Below are 20,226 nucleotides of genomic sequence, written 5' to 3' on the forward strand. Positions count from 1 at the left end.
TGAAGACACAGATGAATCACAGGGATGTTAGGAAGTATTTCTTCAGCCACAGAGTAGTCAGTAAGTGGAATAGTTTGGGAAGCGATGTAGTGGAGGCAGGATCCATACATAGCTTTAAGCAGAGGTATGATAAAGCTCACGGCTCAGGGAGAGTGACCTAGTAGCGATCAGTGAAGAGGCGGGGCCAGGAGCTCGGACTCGACCCCCGCAACCTCAACTAGGTGAGTACACACACACACACACACACACACACACACACACACACACACACACACACACACACATACAGACACACACACACAGACACACAGACACACACACACACACAGACACACACACACAGACACACACACGCACAGACACACACACACACACACACACACACACAGACACACACACACACACAGACACACACACACACACACACACACACATACACACACACACACACACACACACACACACACACATACAGACACACACACACACACACACACACACACACACACACACACACACACACACACACACACACACACAAACACACACACACACACACATACAGACAAACACACACACACAGACACACACACCCCTCCCTACCAACCTCCCTCCCTCCCTCCCTATCTACCTCCTGGTGTATACACCCTTCATGGAAAGATACAACCTCTCTGTAAATATACGAATTGTCAATCATGGTTTATGGGTGTTGACAGTCTTGTCAGCCACACAAAGGTAATTAAGGAAGCGCTAACAAGTGGCTGGGAGCACTTACAGGTAATTCTTGAGTTCTGATTGGTCCGGCACCTCATTCTAGGTTTCTGGTTGGACCATATGGTGCGCGGATGCGAAGTCTTAAATCTTAAATCTTAAATCTTCGAATTATTTCTTGGAGTTCCTTCAGCGGTAACAGGCGCTTGTGTCAGCTCAGTACCTTGTTGTTGAGGAGGAAGTACCAATGATGCTTCCTACAATAACCCCACACTGGTTTACCCCCTCAAATACACGGTTTTACTTTCTCAGTTATGTTTTTCTTATTCGCTTTACCTGGTATATTCAACCTTAGGAAAGTCCTATCTTATATGTGTAAGTTGGTGTATACATACATATATATATATATATATATATATATATATATATATATATATATATATATATATATATATATATATATATATATAAGATATATATATAATGCAAAACAACCGCTGTGAAAGAATAATGAAATTCCAAGCGCTTTCGTGACTACTCGCATTGTTTCTTGATAATGTGAGTAGCCACGAAAGCGCTTGGAATTTCATTATTCATTCACTGTGGTTGTTTTGCATATTTTGAAATCACCTGTTTACCGTGATCTTATTACACACACACACACACACACACACACACACACACACACACACACACACACATATATATATATATATATATATATATATATATATATATATATATATATATATATATATATAATATATATATATATATATATAAACAAGGTGACCCAAAAAAGAAAACATCATCATTCATTTTAGGCCATTCTTCCCAGAAAGTGTACTGACATCACCATCAGATTACCCCTCAGACTGCATAATCACCGCCCCTCCTGCAGAGTGCAGTCACTGAATAGCTAAGCCCTTGCATGCCATTCAGTCTAAGGAGCGATGGAGGCTCGATCCTGTGTCCTCTAATTGCGTCCTTGCCTCTGACCAGTCAGGTTGAAAAAGAGACCAACCTGGGTATTTTTTCTTATGTTAAGAACTAGTCTCGTGTGGGACATTCCACTCGTGGAATGGAGGCGGCGGCTTGATCCTTCGTCCGTTAAGGCGGAAGGCATGCACACTTATTGTATGAGAGTATCTATTGTGGAAAGAATGTCCTTGAAAAGGTTACAGGAAAAAAAACTGCTGGTTATTACTCGTCTTGTGGTGTAATGGCCGTCTACTGGCTGTCCATGACGATAGGTTAGGTGGGCGGGACCTTTCATATATTGCCCTTTCGAATAGCAGTAAGGTCACCGACATCTCTCCTATGAGGAAGACTCAGCTGAATTCTCATTCTCTCTCTCTCTCTCTCTCTCTCTCTCTCTCTCTCTCTCTCTCTCTCTCTCTCTCACTCACACACCCTTTCTTGTTTTCCCCTCGTTCTCTCCCTCTACACCAGTCACTCACCTTTTCCCTCTCCCCATTCACCACTTTTTTGCTGGTTGTATCTCTGCCAAGTGTTGACCTTGAATTTTGTACATAGATTTCAAGCTTTTACTCTTCATATCTTTTACCTTTTATTTTCATATTTGCTTTTTAGCACTTATTATTTAGTATTTAACGTCTTTCAACATATGTTAATTTACGTTCTTGTTCTAATTAATATATATATATATATATATATATATATATATATATATATATATATATATATATATATATATATATATATATAATGTTACCTTTATACATTTGTAACATTTGTTTGAGTTTTAGTGGCTGTGTCAGTGTAATTATTGTAATTGGTCTTTCTCTTGTTGCTGTTATCGTGTTGCTCTTGCAATTACTGCTGGCTCTACTGGTTTTGTTGCTACTTTTGCAACTATTGCTGGTGCTACCGTTGTTGCTGCAAATTCTGTAGTAGAATAGATAAAGATAATATATAAGTAATTGAAGAATAGTAGAAATGATGTACTTAGCTATTTCGGCAGCAGTGATGATGGACTCTGAGGTCATCTGTTTGCTCCTCAGACTGGGGCATTCATTTTCTTTATTTTCTTTTTTCAATAAAGTATCTTGTGTGTGTTAACTGTATATATTTTCTTTTCAGGCAGTTAGTGGTGGGAGGAGTGGCGCCGTGTGAAGCAAGTCCTCAGTCTCCAGTCATGAATCAACACTTACCACCAGGGCAAGGTAAGGAGGCTGAATCTTTTCTGTAGCATCTTTTCTTTTCCTTGTCTCTGCCACTCTCAGTAATCCTGCTCTCCCTTGTCTCATCCAGGATGCTGCTGCTGGTGTCACCTATAGTAATCTTGCTCCTCCTTGTCTCACTCAAGATGTAATTGCTTGTGCTACTCCCAAACAACTTTCCCTGATTCGTCTTACGAAAGCTCCCTATTTCTTGTACTATTCTCGTGCATTGTGACTATATTTGTTGTGATTTAAAATGTATGGCTTGTGATGTTGCTGGCTAGTCTCACGAAGTTGTGTTTTTTTTTTCTGATGTCCATGTTCTGCTGTATTAATATTACGCTCTTGGGGGGGACTGGTAAACGTGTAAGGGTCATACAGCGCCAGGGATGTGGAAGACGTTTCAGACTTCTGGTAGTAGATACAATAACTGCGATATTTGTTGACTGTTCTTCTTTCCTTCGGTTTGTTCAGAGGGAGACGTAAATTTTTCTAGGATTTTATTTTTTTTTCTTATTTTTTATTATACTTTATGCAAGCACCAAACCCGGGTGGGTCTTCCACTCCTTGCAAGGAGTGGAAGAGGCTCAGTCTTCCGTCCTCCAATGGTGTCTTGGTCTCTGATCAGTCAGGCTGGTCTACCTTAGGTAATATTTCTGAAGCATCAAGGTAAGTTCTAAGTAATCAGTTTCAGTGTATATTGTCCCTCTATGAATTTCATCCGTTTGTCGTTGTCCTTGCATAATTTTCATTATTAATTTTTATTAATTTTATTTATATTTTTTATTCCTCATTTTTTATGTACATACGTATGTATCACAGACAGAAACACCGCAGATAATGTTGGTCTCCTTATTTCCCTCCCTGACTGGAAGAGGTCTCCGTTAACGAGTCGAAATATACCAATCAACTTTATCTTCTGTTTGTCTGTCTCTCCCTCCCTCTCTGTATCCGTCCCCTTGAACAACATACAGTAGCCTTCACGGGCCTGTGAAAAGGTATTACATCGCTGGAAATAACAAATAAGTTGGTTTAGTGGCAATAGCTCGTGTAGTAGGAGAGACAGTTGCAGAGAGGAACTTCGCTGAGGTGTGTTATCTGCGGAGAGGTGTCTTGAGTCGGTCGACAGGGATGTACTGCACAAGAGGCGGATTTATTGAAGTGTAGTCAGGTGAGTGACCAGATCAGTGAGGTCACTCTGGGAGTGATCTGTGAGATGATAGCACTGCTGACTTACTGGTCCTTCCCATGACCTGTTTATGTAAGTTGCCAGGAGTCTGGTAGTTCCTGTACCTCCTTATATAGGGCACGTGTTTCAACGATGTCCTAAGTTACGTATATAATCCTCTGGGTTGCGGTTTTTTTTTTTTTTTTTTTTTTTTTTTGCACACCAGCCGTTTTCCATGGCCAGAAATCCCAAAGAAAAATACACTCACCATACCCCAGTCCCTAGCATACTTTCAAGGATAGAGACATAATGATTTGGTGATGACCCACTCAGCCGCTATAACCCCACCCGACTCAGGAGAATCCACTCAAGGAAACTGAAAACGAAATTTCCCCGAGCACTTTTGATTATTTCCATCTTCTAAGGACACTAGTGTGAGAGTCAACTAACAACAACCACTTCAATACTTATATACATAAAAACAGAGATCAGGTAAATTGATCCAAATGGTCATTACGTACGGTCGCCTCCTATTGTACTCTCCTGTTTATGGATCCGAGGAGTACGTCTTGGCTCCTGGCCCCCGCCTCTTTCTTTGTGATTCTAGTGGTGTATGTGGGCAGTAAATGTAGCATATTGTATAATATATAATGAATGTGACTTTTATGTGTGTGTTGTACCAGCAGTTCGCTCATCTTCATCAAATTAAGTGTACAACGTTGCTAACGATAATAATTGCTACGTCAGAAAGAATGAATTACGTCGTTGAACGCCTCACCAATGCTAATCCATCTGGCCTGTGTGTGAAGCTGTCCTACATTCTCATGGTCATGCTTGCTTCGAGAGCTGTTTGCTCGGGCTATCATTGACCATACATGTGGTAACTGTAAAATTAATTTAGTTCATGTTGATAGGGAAATGTGGCCAGAGGAATTGAGAGCGCGTAATGTGTTGACATTTCAATTCATATATGGTAGCTAGCCTCAGCGTTTTCCTTCTCTAGTGCCTCCCATTCCCTCGTTCCCCCATGATGACAGTCACTCCTAGTTCCCTTGTCCTAGTACCCTCGTCCTGGTCCCCTGGTTTCACCTTCCAAATTCAGGTCTCGCCACTGTAGTACATATCCTAAAGGAAGTCAAGTTGGTATTCCTTAAGGCTGGTCAAATATTTGCCAACGTTAAGTAGAACTCGTTATCTTGTTTCTGTAAATCTCCGGGAAGAGGATCAATGTTCTGTCCACTAATATATACTTTTAAGCCTAGTGTTAGGATCTGTTATGTTCACTTCTAGTTCCCTTCTGAACATTCGGCTATAAGATCTGTTATGCAGTACTAGTTTGTGAGCCTTTGGCGATAGGATCTGCAATGTACACTAAGGTCTTTGTGAACCTTCGGCGATAGGAGATGTCTTAGGTTCCCTCCTAGGTCCTTTATTCCTCTCCCTGATACTAGCAGCTGCTGGCTCTGATACTGTCTGGTCTTAGCTACTCGAGCCCACTCATATATGCTCTTAAAACTGTGTAACTTGTTAATGGGGTCCAAATCGGACCGAAACGTCATCACATGTTTCAGTCTCCTAAGAAATGTGTAGCAGATCCAGTCTTAACTGGGGCAACGTTTCGCTGTGTAGTCAGTTTTTTTTTTACTCCATAATTTGATAAAGTTTTACACAGAGAGCAACGTTGTCACAATAAAAGCTCGGTATCATCGTCTTCGTGTGGGCTCCCTGCAACAAGCTTCCACTGTTGTCTCCGACTTGCTTGACTTGCCATTATTGTTGCACCGAAGATGTACTTCCTGGCGTCCTTGTAGCTCTTCTGGGAAGTAGCGTTAATCTATGTATCTGTGTGTGTGTGTGTGTGTGTGTGTGTGTGTGTGTGTGTGTGTGTGTGTGTGTGTGTGTGTGTGTGTGTGTGTGTGTGTTATTCCTTCTACAAACTATTTATTTCGTTCTTCATCTCTTCCATTCCTTAGCCTTCCGTTCTTACCCCCCCCCCCTTGACCTATTTCCTGTTTCATCTCCGATCTTACTCTTATTTTTCCTTTTGATTTCCCCATTCTTCCATATTTACCCCTTATCTACCTTCCCTATCCTTCTACCATTCCCCTCCCCCCGCTCTCTGCCCTGTTTGTCCTCACGCCCTTCCTGTCACATCCCCTTCCTTTCTGCCACTCCCGATCTTCCGTTAAGCTACAAATACGGTGCGGTTGGGGCAGTTATCGGTCAGGTCACCCGCTGGTCCACTTAGTCACGCTTATTTACGGTTGGTTCCGTGGCGTGTTTGTGGAAATATTGAAGCCGGGCTTAAATCTACATACTTTAGACCATTTATGGATGTTGTCTCGATGCTGGTGAAGGGTTTTGATCCAAGGAACTGGAACTACCTCAGATTCCTCAGGCGTTGTGTGTCCTTTGTGGATTTAGAACTTGTGATTACAACAGTAGATGAATTCAAGATACACAATGCTTTGGCTGGAACAATTCACAAATAACCCGCACTGGGGAGATTAAATTTATGGCGACGTTTCCCTCTAGGACGGACCGAAACGTTGTCGTAAGGATCCTAAGTGAGGATTATTTGTGAATAATAAATGTTTTGGAATATCTTGCTCGGTATTCAAAATAAACAGTTACTGGAGGCAGGTAGCTACACTTGAGTGTCTTTATAGGAAGGTGTCACTTACAAGCAGGTGGTCGCTATGGCTAGGTTGCTGTAGATGGCCAGCTGCCGTGATAGTAATGTGGCCACTCCAGTCAGGTGGTGAGGGCATGCATGGTGTCGTTAGACAGAGGCGACCATTTTAGACAGGTTAGCGAGGCCTGTTGCAGACTCCTAACAGAGACGCCTTGGTCAGTGTAACCCTACGGGTTTGCCGCTTCCTCGTGACTTATCAACTAGAAGCGGTAAACCCGTAGAGGAGAGGGGGATCATAGAGTATCATAGAAATGGGAGGTAGCTCCAGTTCCTTAAAAAAATAGCCCCCTTACAGCATTAAGTCACGTCCTCTCGCTTCAGCGTAATGTTGTGTACTGTTCTTCAAAAGGGGATAGCATGACACAGGCGAATGGCTTTTTGATCCAAGGAACTGGAGGTATCCTCCCTTTTTCCTTTATCAAACCTCATACCCCAGGCGCCGTTTTACCCGTACGACTCGTTATCAGCTGTTCTTTGCAATCACTGGTTTTTCCAATCTTATGCATACCATTGGTTAAGCAGGTCGTGGCTTACCAGTGCTATATATATCAGTGGTTAAGCAGCTGTCTGTTACAATGACAGGTACTGGTAGATGACTTGGGCTACCCAGCCGTCAAGATTTACTGCTAGCAAGGAAGAAATCACCAAAGCATACACTAGAGGGGTGTTTCTGAGTGCCCGTATTATTATAATCAAAAAGAAGCGCTAAGCCAATGAGTGCCCGTATACTCTCAAAATTATACACACATATTTACAGTATGCGCAGTAAACTTAACAGATACCATGCCATGGGCAACGTGGTAAGAGTGAGCAAGAATAAGTATTGTCGCTGTCAATATGCTCAGAGACAGAACTCAGTGTGTTGATCATCCTGAAGTTAGTGAGAGACTGACCTCCAGACCTGGGTGTAGGTATAAAATCAACGAGAGAAAGGGAGAGAGATGGACCTCTTGCTCGGTACCAGGGAGATGGGCCGTATTACATGTCGGTAACGTGACTGGATCAGCTGATCTTCATGTCTCTCTGTTCCGCTTCAGATTGGTCACTTTTGCCGTCCCGGAGATGAAAGACCTTGTGGATATTCTTAGGGTGTTTTGTGCACTTCAGCAAGTGTCTCGTGCACCTCCTAAGGGGTATCTTGTGCACCACCTTAGAGGTGTCTCGTGCACCGCCTCAGGGGTGTCTCGTGCACAATCTCAGTGTGGCTTGTGCACCTCAGGATGCCTCGACTGAAGGGGACGGACTTGAATAGTCAGAAGACAGAAATGCTACTGCATTTGTATCTTGGTCTGGGACCTAGCCACGGGGGCGATGGCCCCCCCCTTTCCCCGGGAATCAGCAACAGGTAGACAACATGTAGAACGGAGGTAGATGTTCAAGTCAATATCAGAGATGCAGAGAAATGAAACAAAAAAAATCAGTAGAAATGGACAGTACCTATGAAGTAGATTTTCTTCCCACTCTCATGGAGGAAGCGCTAAAGTCGTAGGGGCCTACAGAGCCTGCAGGAGTAAGAGACACCCATGTTTGAAATGGAAGCTAGCTCGCATTTCTTGGATCGAGAGCCCTCCACCGGCATCAGAGTGCAACTTCACAGACTATTGATTTTGAGACGAGAAAAAATTTCGTAGCACTTTCAAACTCGGATATATTTTTTTTTACCATTGGTGCCAATAAATATAATCTCGCGTTTTTTCGACGTCCCGGGGAATATTTTTCGGGGATATTTTTTCTATATATATATCCATTGCTTGTAATAATGAAGTTTACCCGCAAACGAATGCAATTTGCAGATTTCGGCATTTTTCTTTGGTCCCCCAAAAAATTATTTTGGCGGAACTAGGGAAATATCACAAATTTTTATTTCTTGTGGCATTTTATGATGGCTGGTGTTATTTAGACGAATATATTTGAGTTATGTAGAAGACACACACACACACACACACACACACACACACACACACACACACACACACACACACACACACACACACACACATACACAAATCAACCACGAGAGGAGTTTAATGATAACTCTAGACCTTTCGTGTTGCAATCACACATCATCAGGAGCTTGAAGTGTTGAAGAAATGACTACTTCTCATTTATGCAACATTGCAAGTTCCTGGTGTGTTGATTGCAACACAAAAGGCCTAGAGCTATCATTCACCCCCCCCCCCCCCCGTGGTTGTCTTGCAGCTTTATCGCTCGTTCGCCATTATTGTATTGCATTTATATGCAATAAATAACAAAAAATCATAATAATATATACAATGAGAGGTGTATATCTGTGTATGTACACGGACTTGAATCCTCATTTTATGAATTGAGGTATTCTTGACTGGTGGTGAACAAGTGACATGGAGCCTTAATGACCCTTTAAGTAGTCGATAGCCCTTAAAGGCCAATTGACCAACCAACAGGATAAATTATCGTCGTTGGAGCTCGACTTGTTAACCTAACTCAGACGCTGAATACAGAAATGTAATTTTATGTAACTATACATGTACTAATTGCATCGCTGAAGCAATGGGATTAAACCTTATTGAAAGGACATCTGTAATCTAGCTTAGCCAGACCTAACCAAACCTACTTTAGCCTAGCCTCACCTAGCCAACCAACATGTAACCTAACGTTCGTTAACGCAACCCAGCCAAAAGCAGCCTAGCCTAGCTCAACTCCCCAGCCTAACTGCTTATAATATATCTTTATTTCTACAAGTACATGTACAAGATATACAGGTCTAGCTGACATCAATGACATACTATGTACAAAGCCGCTTATTATTCAAAGAATTTTGGGCAAATTAGTTAAGTTTTGTCTCAGGATGCGACCCACACCAGTCGACTAACACCCAAGTACCCACTTTACTGATGGGTGAGCGTGGACAACCGGTGTAAGGAAACACGCCCAATATTTCAACCCTCTCGGGGAATCGAACCCGGAAGCCTCACCGTGTGAAGCGAAAGCTTTTGCCACCACGCCACGGGCCATCTTGTTGGCTTAACAGCCAACGAGAAAAAGACTTCATACATGAACTATGGTCTATCCAAATCCATTTGAAACTATTTTTTTTCTTTTTATGTTTAACACCCATAGATCAAGTGGTGAGAGGCGGTGATCTCGTCACTGGGGTCCGGGCAAGGAGGGCATTAACATGAAAAATAAAGATGAGCTCCCAAAACGGAGCAGAAGCCTAAGTTAGACTGGTACATTATAATTTACCAGCACACAGTGTTAGTTACGGCAGGAGCTATTATGGTCACTCTGGTGGTGTGGGTTTAAGTGGTAATGGTTGTGTCAGAAGTCAAACTAAGGGGGTGGTGGTAGTGGTGATGTTAGGAGTCAAGCTAAGGAAGATGTGGTGGCGTCAAGTTTCAAAGTGGTAGTGGTGGTGTCAAGTTTCAAAGTGGTAGTGGTGGTGTCAAGTTTCAAAGTGGTAGTGGTGGTGTCAAGTTTCAAAGTGGTAGTGGTGGCGTCAAGTTTCAAAGTGGTAGTGGTGGTGTCAAGTTTCAAAGTGGTAGTGGTGGTGTCAAGCTTCAAAGTGGTAGTGGTGGTGTCAAGTTTCAAAGTGGTAGTGGTGGCGTCAAGTTTCAAAGTGGTAGTGGTGTTGTCAAGCTTCAAAGTGGTAGTGGTGGTGTCAAGTTTCAAAGTGGTAGTGGTGGTGTCAAGTTTCAAAGTGGTAGTGGTGGTGTCAAGTTTCAAAGTGGTAGTGGTGGTGTCAAGTTTCAAAGTGGTAGTGTTGTCAAGTTTCAAAGTGGTAGTGGTGGTGTCAAGTTTCAAAGTGGTAGTGGTGGTGTCAAGTTTCAAAGTGGTAGTGGTGGTGTCAAGTTTCAAAGTGGTAGTGGTGTTGTCAAGCTTCAAAGTGGTAGTGGTGGCGTCAAGTTTCAAAGTGGTAGTGGTGTTGTCAAGCTTCAAAGTGGTAGTGGTGGTGTCAAGTTTCAAAGTGGTAGTGTTGTCAAGTTTCAGAGTGGTAGTGGTGGTGTCAAGTTTCAAAGTGGTAGTGGTGTTGTCAAGCTTCAAAGTGGTAGTGGTGGTGTCAAGTTTCAAAGTGGTAGTGGTGGTGTCAAGTTTCAAAGTGGTAGTGTTGTCAAGTTTCAAAGTGGTAGTGGTGGTGTCAAGTTTCAAAGTGGTAGTGGTGTTGTCAAGCTTCAAAGTGGTAGTGGTGTTGTCAAGCTTCAAAGTGGTAGTGGTGGTGTCAAGTTTCAAAGTGGTAGTGGTCAAGTGTGGTAGTGGTGTTTCAAGTTTCAGAGTGGTAGTGGTGGTGTCAAGTTTCAAAGTGGTAGTGGGGGCGTCAAGTTTCAAAGTGGTAGTGGTGTTGTCAAGCTTCAAAGTGGTAGTGGTGGTGTCAAGTTTCAAAGTGGTAGTGGTGTTGTCAAGCTTCAAAGTGGTAGTGGTGGTGTCAAGTTTCAAAGTGGTAGTGTTGTCAAGTTTCAGAGTGGTAGTGGTGGTGTCAAGTTTCAAAGTGGTAGTGGTGTTGTCAAGTTTCAAAGTGGTAGTGGTGGTGTCAAGTTTCAAAGTGGTAGTGGTGTTGTCAAGTTTCAAAGTGGTAGTGGTGGTGTCAAGTTTCAAAGTGGTAGTGGTGGCGTCAAGTTTCAAAGTGGTAGTGGTGGTGTCAAGTTTCAAAGTGGTAGTGGTGTTGTCAAGTTTCAAAGTGGTAGTGGTGGTGTCAAGTTTCAAAGTGGTAGTGGTGTTGTCAAGTTTCAAAGTGGTAGTGGTGGTGTCAAGTTTCAAAGTGGTAGTGGTGGCGTCAAGTTTCAAAGTGGTAGTGGTGGTGTCAAGTTTCAAAGTGGTAGTGGTGGCGTCAAGTTTCAAAGTGGTAGTGGTGGTGTTAAGTTTCAAAGTGGTAGTGGTGGTGTCAAGTTTCAAAGTGGTAGTGGCAGGACTCGCGCTGAAAGACGTTAATTCCGCCCCCCCCCCCAAATACTTTGTTTCCCTGTTTTATTCATAAAATGCTCTAGACTGTTTCCTCCAGTGCGGTAGAGCATTTTTTCCTTGCTTCATGCCTTCAGTGGTCATAAGTGGAGGGTGGGGAGAGAGGCTCCTGCTTTACTATCCAGGCCGATAATTTCATATGGTTTTAAATAGTTCTTCACCAAGATAGTAGAAAGTCCATCTCTGCAGATAGTCTCAGTGCAGACTGGAAAGTCTTCCACTATCTGCCTCTCCCATGTACATTTGTTCATATATTATCTTCTACACATATAGCAACAGCTTCGTCTTCCATTTCTCTATTTTTTCATCATATAAGACTCCTCCTCCTCCTCTCTCTCTCTCTCTCTCTCTCTCTCTCTCTCTCTCTCTCTCTCTCTCTCTCTCTCTCTCTCTCTCTCTCTCTCTCTCTCTCTCTCTCTCTCTCTCTCTCTCTCTCTCTCTCTCTCTCTCTCGCTCTCTCTCTCTCTCTCTCTCTCTCTCTCTCTCTCTCTCTCTCTCTCTCTCTCTCTCTCTCTCTCTCTCTCTCTCTCGCTCTCTCTCTCTCTCTCTCTCTCTCTCTCTCTCTCTCTTTAATTTTCTTTTCATTCATCTTTTTCCTTCTTCTATGTTGATTATTTTGACTTGCTATGATAGTATTTATATTGAGTATTTTATTCATGTTCATAGTTTTAACAATTTGTTCGGTTTATCTTCGTTTTTATTGTTTGTGTTTTTATGTGTGTGTGTGTGTGTGTGTGTGTGTGTGTGTGTGCGTGTGTGTGTGTGTGTGTGTGTGTGTGTGTGTGTTGTATTTTAATTGCTAAGAGCGCTGAGTAACCTACATGATCAGTTATGCATGAATATCACAACTACGACTGTTACTTCCACTACTACTACTACTATCCTTCCTCAAAGTGATATATATATATCACAACTATAACTACTACTACTATCACCACTATCCTTCCTCAAAGTGATGTATAAATGTCACATCTACAACAACAACTACCACTACTACCACTTCCTCAAGCATCCGCCAGGAAAAGCATCACAACGGGAGATACAGAACGGGAGGCGGCTTGACCACTGCCAGGTGTGGTCGCCTCACCATCATAATGGATTCCCCATTACACCTGGCTGGTGCTCACCCTAACCTCCCCACCCTGGAGGGAAACCCCGTTCCACCTGGCTTGTCCTCAGCCTGTTTACCCCCAAGCCTCAATCCTTCCTGCCTCTCTCTCTCTCTCTTCCCCTCAGCAACTCTGACAAGCCACCTGCAGAGGACACGCAGAAGGTTTGGTCCTGTTTATTTTGTTGCCCTGGAAATGGTGGGAATATTATGCGAATATTTGTAGGAGAAAGAGATGCATCTTTTTTTGACGAAACGCTTCACCTTCTCTGCAGGCTTCATTAGTCGAATGCAGAAGTAGAGACAGTAAGAGTGGAGAGGTAGTTTGAGGAAAATAGTCCCTTATTCATCTACTTACCGGTATTGTACACATTTCATATGATACGGAATGCGTTTGTAAGAGGCCCAGGGAAAGCTGATGGGCCAATTCCTCGTTAGGAAAAGCTGGGTCAGGAGCTGCTTCACCGAGTCCGGACTCTTCTACCTCCTGTTCTTTCTCAACACTGTATGACAGGTTTCTTCATCCAGTTTTTCATGTTAGCAGTGTGATAGAGAGAAGTGAAGAGCAGGGAACAGCCCGCTGCTATACTATCCTGACCTCATCTGTCTATTGGCAGTAATGGTATAAAATACGGACAATTTGAAGGTGCTGAAAACTGTTGTTTACAGTAGATGACGAGGTACTGTCTCTCTACCTAATCTTGAAGAATCTGAACCATAGGCCCCTAGATGGTCGTACCTAATCTGACTAAATTATTGACCATCTTCCTGCCTATGCTTCAGATTCATCAAAACTAAGATGGTGGACATCCTCTAGGCTGAGGGACTGATCACCTCGTCTTTTGATGTCTCCAGGTTTAACACCTTCATATAACCTCTGTATTGAATTGATAGTCACTGGTTGACGAAACGTCCTCAGAATGAAGATACCCAGGTGTTGCACGTCGTATTCCTCATCTATGTATACAAAAGTAGCAACAGATAGTAATTTAATTCGTCTCAACAGACGGCGTCGATCAAAGAGTATAAAGAAATAATACACAGATTTCATCGAGACAACGTTTTGTTGTGTGTAAAGCTTTATGACAGAGCTCTACACAGAGCGAAATGTTGTCCCAACAAAATGACATCCCACATATCGTGTCTACATACCAACACCTTTGGGCATTATGCCTGAACATCCATCTTTGAGATGAACCTTAATATCTTCCTTTATCTCTTCCATGTATTCTCCCTCTCTCACTCTCTCAGCTTATTCACTTCACCTTCACACAATACCTTCGTTAAACGACGCATTCACAATTAATCTGGAAAACACTTTCCACGTCTTGGGAAGACATTTTCTCATGGCGAACATCCTCCTCCTCCGTTGTTCATTCCAAAATTCAAAATAAATCCTTCTGTGAACACTCCATACAAACCAATCTCCCATACTGCATAAACATCTCTTGCTTGTAGAATGAATCTTATAATAATCAACTTTATTATTCTTGTTATAAGGTTGAATTTATAGCGAGGGTAATAATAAATGGGTATTTTTAGCGACCTCTTGCAAGAAGCCAAAATGGCCTCTCTGTCGTGGAGGATTTAGAGCGATCTGTTTTATTTGTTTTTGTAATCCAGGACAGCTGAGGGATGATGGTCTTAATCCCTTACTTGGGATTAATTTTCTAAGGCTCTGGAGAAGAAAGTTTGAGAATGAAGGAGTGTGTGTGTGTGTGTGTGTGTGTGTGTGTGAGAGCTTCGTGGTAGCCTCGGGCAACCGGTGTTCTTGGAGTGTGGTCAACAAAACTTTCTCTTTGTTAATGCCTCCGTTATTCTTCCCTGTTCCGTTACTCTTTCCTGCCCCGTTACTTGAGGATCTCTCCTGGGAAGGACCTTTTGCTCTTCTGTCTTGACCTCACCTGTCCTGATAGGATCTGTAAGAAGGACCATTGAAAACAATTTAATAATACCAACTTATGCTCCCTCCTCGATTTGTATTTAAAGCGGCCAAATCTGTGGATGACATAATATATGGAGTAAAAGAGCTGGGTGTGGACACACCTGCACATGTAGGCACGAGACAGGTGTGAAATAAGACACATATGCCGTGTTAGGATATTTTATTGAGAAAACATTTCACCTCGAATGGCTTCTTTAGTCAAATATTCTAACCCAGCACCTGTGTCTTATTTCACTCTGATCAGTCCATTAAAAGGATATATTGTAAAGGTAGGTTTTTAATTAGTACCTTAGAGGGTTAATTACATTAATGGGATATAATCTTCGTAAAGTTAGGCTTTAAGTGAGTACATCAAAGGGATAGGTTGTAACGTGAAGTTAGTTTTAATGAGTACATCAAAGGGATAGGTTGTAACGTGAAGTTAGAGTTTTAATGAGTACATCAAAAGGATAGATTGTAACGTGAAGTTAGTTTTAATGAGTACATCAAAGGGATAGGTTGTAACGTAAAGTTAGGGTTTTAATGAGTACATCAAAGGGATAGGTTGTAACGTGAAGTTAAGCTTATAAAATCATCAACGTTTGACAGACTGACAAAAGAAAGTGTACCTTCATGGCTTAGCTTTCCTGTTTGTTAGTTTCGCAAGTGAATATACGAAGTCAAAGATGCACTTATATGAATAAACAGAAGAAAGAACAATGACTCTTCTGTTTATTCACTGACAGTCATTCATTACGACTCGTGTATAGCGGGGAGGACGGAGAAGGAGGCAGCGCATCCTAGCGGAGGACCGGTAGGTGTCAACCTCGGTAATTAACACCGATTAGTGATGAATTAGACATATGTGCAACACTTTAGTATCTTTATTGTGGAAACGTTTCGCCAACCAGTGGCTTCCCCAGTCCAGTACTGATTGGTAAAACGATTTCTCAGTAAAGATACCCAAGTGCTGAATAAGTGTCTAATTCATCACAAGTGTTTAAGAAAAACACACTCTTACAGAAACACTGGGACATACATACAGAACGTTTCGGTCCTGGGACCCTGATCACTTCTAATGTTAGTAGTGATCACGATACCAGGATCGAAACGCGTATATATTGTAGTGTTTGCTCACTCGTATGTTTTTTTAAGGCATGGTAGGCTTGCTGCAGCTCTCCCCTTCCCTCCATCAATGTGCCTCTACCTCAGAAACATCAATGCTAAGGAAGTGAACAACAACAACTGTCAAGGCTGAGGGACTGAGCACTTTCAGTTTCTTCCTTTGCACTCTCCAGATTTTTAGTCACCTCTGTATTCGACTGAAGAAGCTGATCTGTAGGTGAAACGTCTCGGAGATAAAGATAGCAGAGTTTTCCACATGGATCTTGTTTATCTAACCTCCGCTTTGTGAATATATTATTGATTTCCTAGATTCGCTAAAGTTCACTACACGTGAGCGAAACGTCGTGCACCTCTATAAATTAAGGTTCCCTGATGATTAAGACATATTTGTAGATGAATGGTTCAGAGAACCGACATGTTGATAAATTAGACACATGTGCAACTCTTGGGTATCTTTATTGAGGAAACGTTTCGCCACACAGTGGCTTCATCAGTCCATACATAGGAGAAACTTGAACAGGAGGAGAATGAGGTAATCAGTCCCTCAACCTTGAGTCGATGTGTTCAGTCCATCAATCTTGAGTAGAATACGGCAGATGAGCGGAGAAGCAGCTTATAAACCGTATGGCAGGAGAGGTGCAGCAGTCATAGGTGGTGTCACATTTGTCCAATGTGGAAGTAGGTCGTGCCCAAGAATTAGGCAAGCGAAGAATTCCTAAGTATTAAGATCCCAAGAAGTTGCAGTGTCTGACAGGTTTGTAGATGAATGGTTCAGAGAACCGACATGTTGATAAATTAGACACATGTGCAACTCTTGGGTATCTTTATTGAGGAAACGTTTCGCCACACAGTGGCGAAACCTGTCAGACACTGCAACTTCTTGGGATCTTAATACTTAGGAATTCTTCGCTTGCCTAATTCTTGGGCACGACCTACTTCCACATTGGACAAATGTGACACCACCTATGACTGCTGCACCTCTCCTGCCATACGGTTTATAAGCTGCTTCTCCGCTCATCTGCCGTATTCTACTCAAGATTGATGGACTGAACACATCGACTCAAGGTTGAGGGACTGATTACCTCATTCTCCTCCTGTTCTTCAAGTTTCTCCTATGTATGGACTGATGAAGCCACTGTATGGCGAAACGTTTCCTCAATAAAGATACCCAAGAGTTGCACATGTGTCTAATTTATCATCATTAAGACATATATATACGCAATACTTGGGTATCTTTACGGCCGAAACGCTTAGGCAATAAAGATACCGAAGTGTTGTTTATTTATCCTGTTCTTCAACTTGTCGGTACTGATGTCCATCGACAAAGCACGAAAAATTCTTCTATTTTCTCGAGTACTTTTTATTCTCTTTTATCACTAATCATCGGCTGTTGTCACATATTCCCGTTCTGTTTGTTAGCGTCTCGTGTCTCCGTCAAATCCGCGGAAGTGACACGCGGTTTGTATCCCCTGACTGACCCGCACAGCTGATGCTAGGTCAATGGAGGTAAAGAAAGGCATCAAACTCATATTTTTGAGAGAGAATCTACTGATTTTGAAAATTTGGCCCTTATATTTTTTTTCCTGGCGTATAATTAAACTTCCGTATAACTCTTTTTTTTTAGATGTGTTTGGTTTATTGATGTGTTGTCGCTGGTTTAGGTTTTGTAGTTGTGAATATGTTGAAATATGGCAACTGTGACTGACTTGTTTACGAGATGAGATGAATGGGTAGGAAGACGTGAGCAGCCGGTGGAGATGAGGGAAGGAGATGAATGTGAATGGAAGGAAGAATGAATAGGAGAAAAAAAAAGAATGAAAGTGAGAGGGAAATAAAGGTCAAACGGGAGGAGAATGAAGTAGATGAATGAACTTCAGGAAAACTGAGATGACAGAAAGAATGTAGGACAAGGTGGTAGGGAGGGAAGCTTTTAAATAAGAGAAAGATGAATCAGGAAATGAAAATGGAGAGCGAAGAGGAACAGAACTTGAAACTAAGCACAGCTAACACTTCTGTTATGCATCCATAACTAGTCTGTCACCGAGCACCGCAGCAGCTGTCACAGTAACTAGGAAGGCGATCTGACTTTTATAGGCCTTCCAGAAGTGTTCTTCACTGACTGAACTCAACTACGAACGTCTTGACCTTGGAACGTTGAGATTTACTCCTTTCTGTTTGTGTGACTTTGTAAATGGTCCAAGTCGGACCGAAACGTAAGCTCTTCTCTCCTATGTGCGGGTCATTTGTGTATTCACGGTTTGCAATTGTAATAACACCCTGGCAAATGTTTGACACTATTATCGTGGTCCGTCATGAGTCACGACTCGTTTCGGAATTCAGCTCAAGCGTCTCGGATTATAAATTCTTAGCCACGCATATCGTGTCACTATTGTAAGTCAAATGGGTGACTGTTGAAGATCCTTTGATCGTCTGAATTATAACTATCCACTTTTATCATATATCCGTAGTTTTTTGTTTGTGGTATGTTACTACTATTTTTTTGGATAGAGGACAACTTAACCTAACTTAGAAATGTGTTGCAACCTCTATGTGAAAAAGCTACTGAGATGGTGGGAGTTGAAATATGTAAGGAGCTGTGGGGCTGTGGTTCGTACGTTGGACTGCGTGCGGCCAGCAGTAACAGCCTGGTTGATCAGGTCCTGATCTACATGGAGGCCTGGGCATGGACTGGGCTGCGGGGGCGTTGACTCACCGGAACGCTTTCCAGGTAGGTAGACGCCAGGTAGACACGGCGAGCACCAGCAGCCAGGAAGGCTGGTCTAGGACCGGGCCGCAGGGGCGGTGATATTTGCAAGTTACTAAAGGAAACATACAACACACACACACACACACACACACACACACACACACAGGGAAGACAATAAAGGCGTACAAAATACTGAGAATTGACTTGGTGCACAGGGACAAGCTGCTACGCTGTTCGAAACGTGGGAAACAGAAATACGAAGGCACAGCTGCAAGTTAAAAAATACAGATGAGTCCAGGACTGTATGCACCACAGCCCGGCTAATCAGGAACTAGCTTGAGGAACTTATCGGTTCCCTCATGAAGACAACCGGGGGTTTGTTGGTAAGTAGCCTACGCATAAAGGGTGTTGAAAAGCTTTGGTCCCTTTACACTTAGAAGTGCACTTACCGTGCTCCTTTTCACTGGTGATATTTTTCACTGTTTACCTAACCTTATACTTTCATATGGAGTGATTTGGGTGTTTAGGTTTTGGGTCAGTCCTTTCTGAATTTTCCAGGAGTAAATTACGATGTATCTTTCTCCCCTGAGTTACAAAAAGTACAGTTTGGAGGACTTAGGTATTCCTAATAATACAGATGCTTGGCTGACTCTACCCAGTGAATGTTATCTGTGCATTCTCTAGCTCGGCTGTTTCTTCTGCCTTGAAGGGAGACAATACAAAGGAATATTCCAGTCTAGAATAAACAGGTGACTTGAAGATTATCATTGGCTGGGCTTCTCTTGTTTTGAAAGTCCTGGTTGTCCAGTCTATCATTTTTCCTTGCTGCCGGGATAATTTCATTGTGATCCTTGAATGTGAGACCTGGCATTATCACTCACAACTTTCTCACATTAAACGAGTGATTTCAATTTCTCCTAGTGTCCATTCCAGTATTTATTCATTCATTTTTTTTCGGTAGCAGTGTAACTTAAATTTATCCCCAATGAATATGTTGTCAGTGGACCACTGAAAGACTTGACTTATATTACCTTGGAGTTTCGGCATGTTCTCTATAGATGCCACTCTCATACAAATTCTATTATCTGCAAAAGATGATAGGCTGCTGGGATTTATGTCTGTCTACGGCACACACGAGAGAAGTGAGGGAGAACTGTGCCGTGGGAAACAGAACTTTTCACTGTGTGCAGCTCCCAGTTTTAATGCTTCCTGTTATTTTTTGGGTTCTGCAGGTTAGGAAGTTAAAAGTCATTCTGCCCACTTTTCCAGTTACTACTTTTGCATACATTTTGAACTTTCTTATACCATGATCAACACTTTTACAAAATCCATGTACACTTCCTGTGCATTTTGCCTGTCTCCCAGTGTATCCAAGACACTTGTAATGGTCCAGTAATTCAGTAAGACTGGAGTAACCCACTCTGAATCCACGTCGCCCTGAGTATTACAGTTGTGATTCCACGTCTCACGAAATCATAATAACACAGTTGCAAACAAACTACTGTACGACTCACCTGCCATGCGTTCTAACCCCACCCGTACCGTGGTGTGATTCCACGTGCTTGACAATCTCACTTTCTGAAACACTTTGAAAGATATTGATAATTTGGGACGTCAGTACTGTCAGTCTATGCACTTTCTCCTCTGCCAACTTTGTTAAGTTAAGCTAT

The 20,226-nt window shown here is 42.4% G+C and overlaps 1 protein-coding gene across 5 annotated transcripts in view; it reads left to right on the plus strand.

Annotated features, from left to right (window-relative positions):
* Positions 1-2,819: 2,819 nt before the first annotated feature.
* Positions 2,820-20,226, plus strand: part of pros (homeobox protein prospero) — a 353,602-nt gene continuing 336,195 nt past the window's right edge. For 4 of the 5 annotated variants that reach the window (XM_053773790.2, XM_070082293.1, XM_070082295.1 and 1 more), the window contains exon 1: positions 2,829-2,897. In XM_053773790.2, coding sequence (XP_053629765.2) covers positions 2,870-2,897 — 28 coding nt within the window. In that variant the 5' untranslated portion in view covers positions 2,829-2,869. Of the gene's footprint in view, positions 2,898-20,226 lie in introns of all 5 variants that reach the window. The other variant, XM_070082294.1, reaches the window with a different exon arrangement.

This window comes from Cherax quadricarinatus, chromosome 7 (genome assembly GCF_038502225.1).
Source record: "Cherax quadricarinatus isolate ZL_2023a chromosome 7, ASM3850222v1, whole genome shotgun sequence".
NCBI lineage: Eukaryota > Metazoa > Arthropoda > Malacostraca > Decapoda > Parastacidae > Cherax > Cherax quadricarinatus.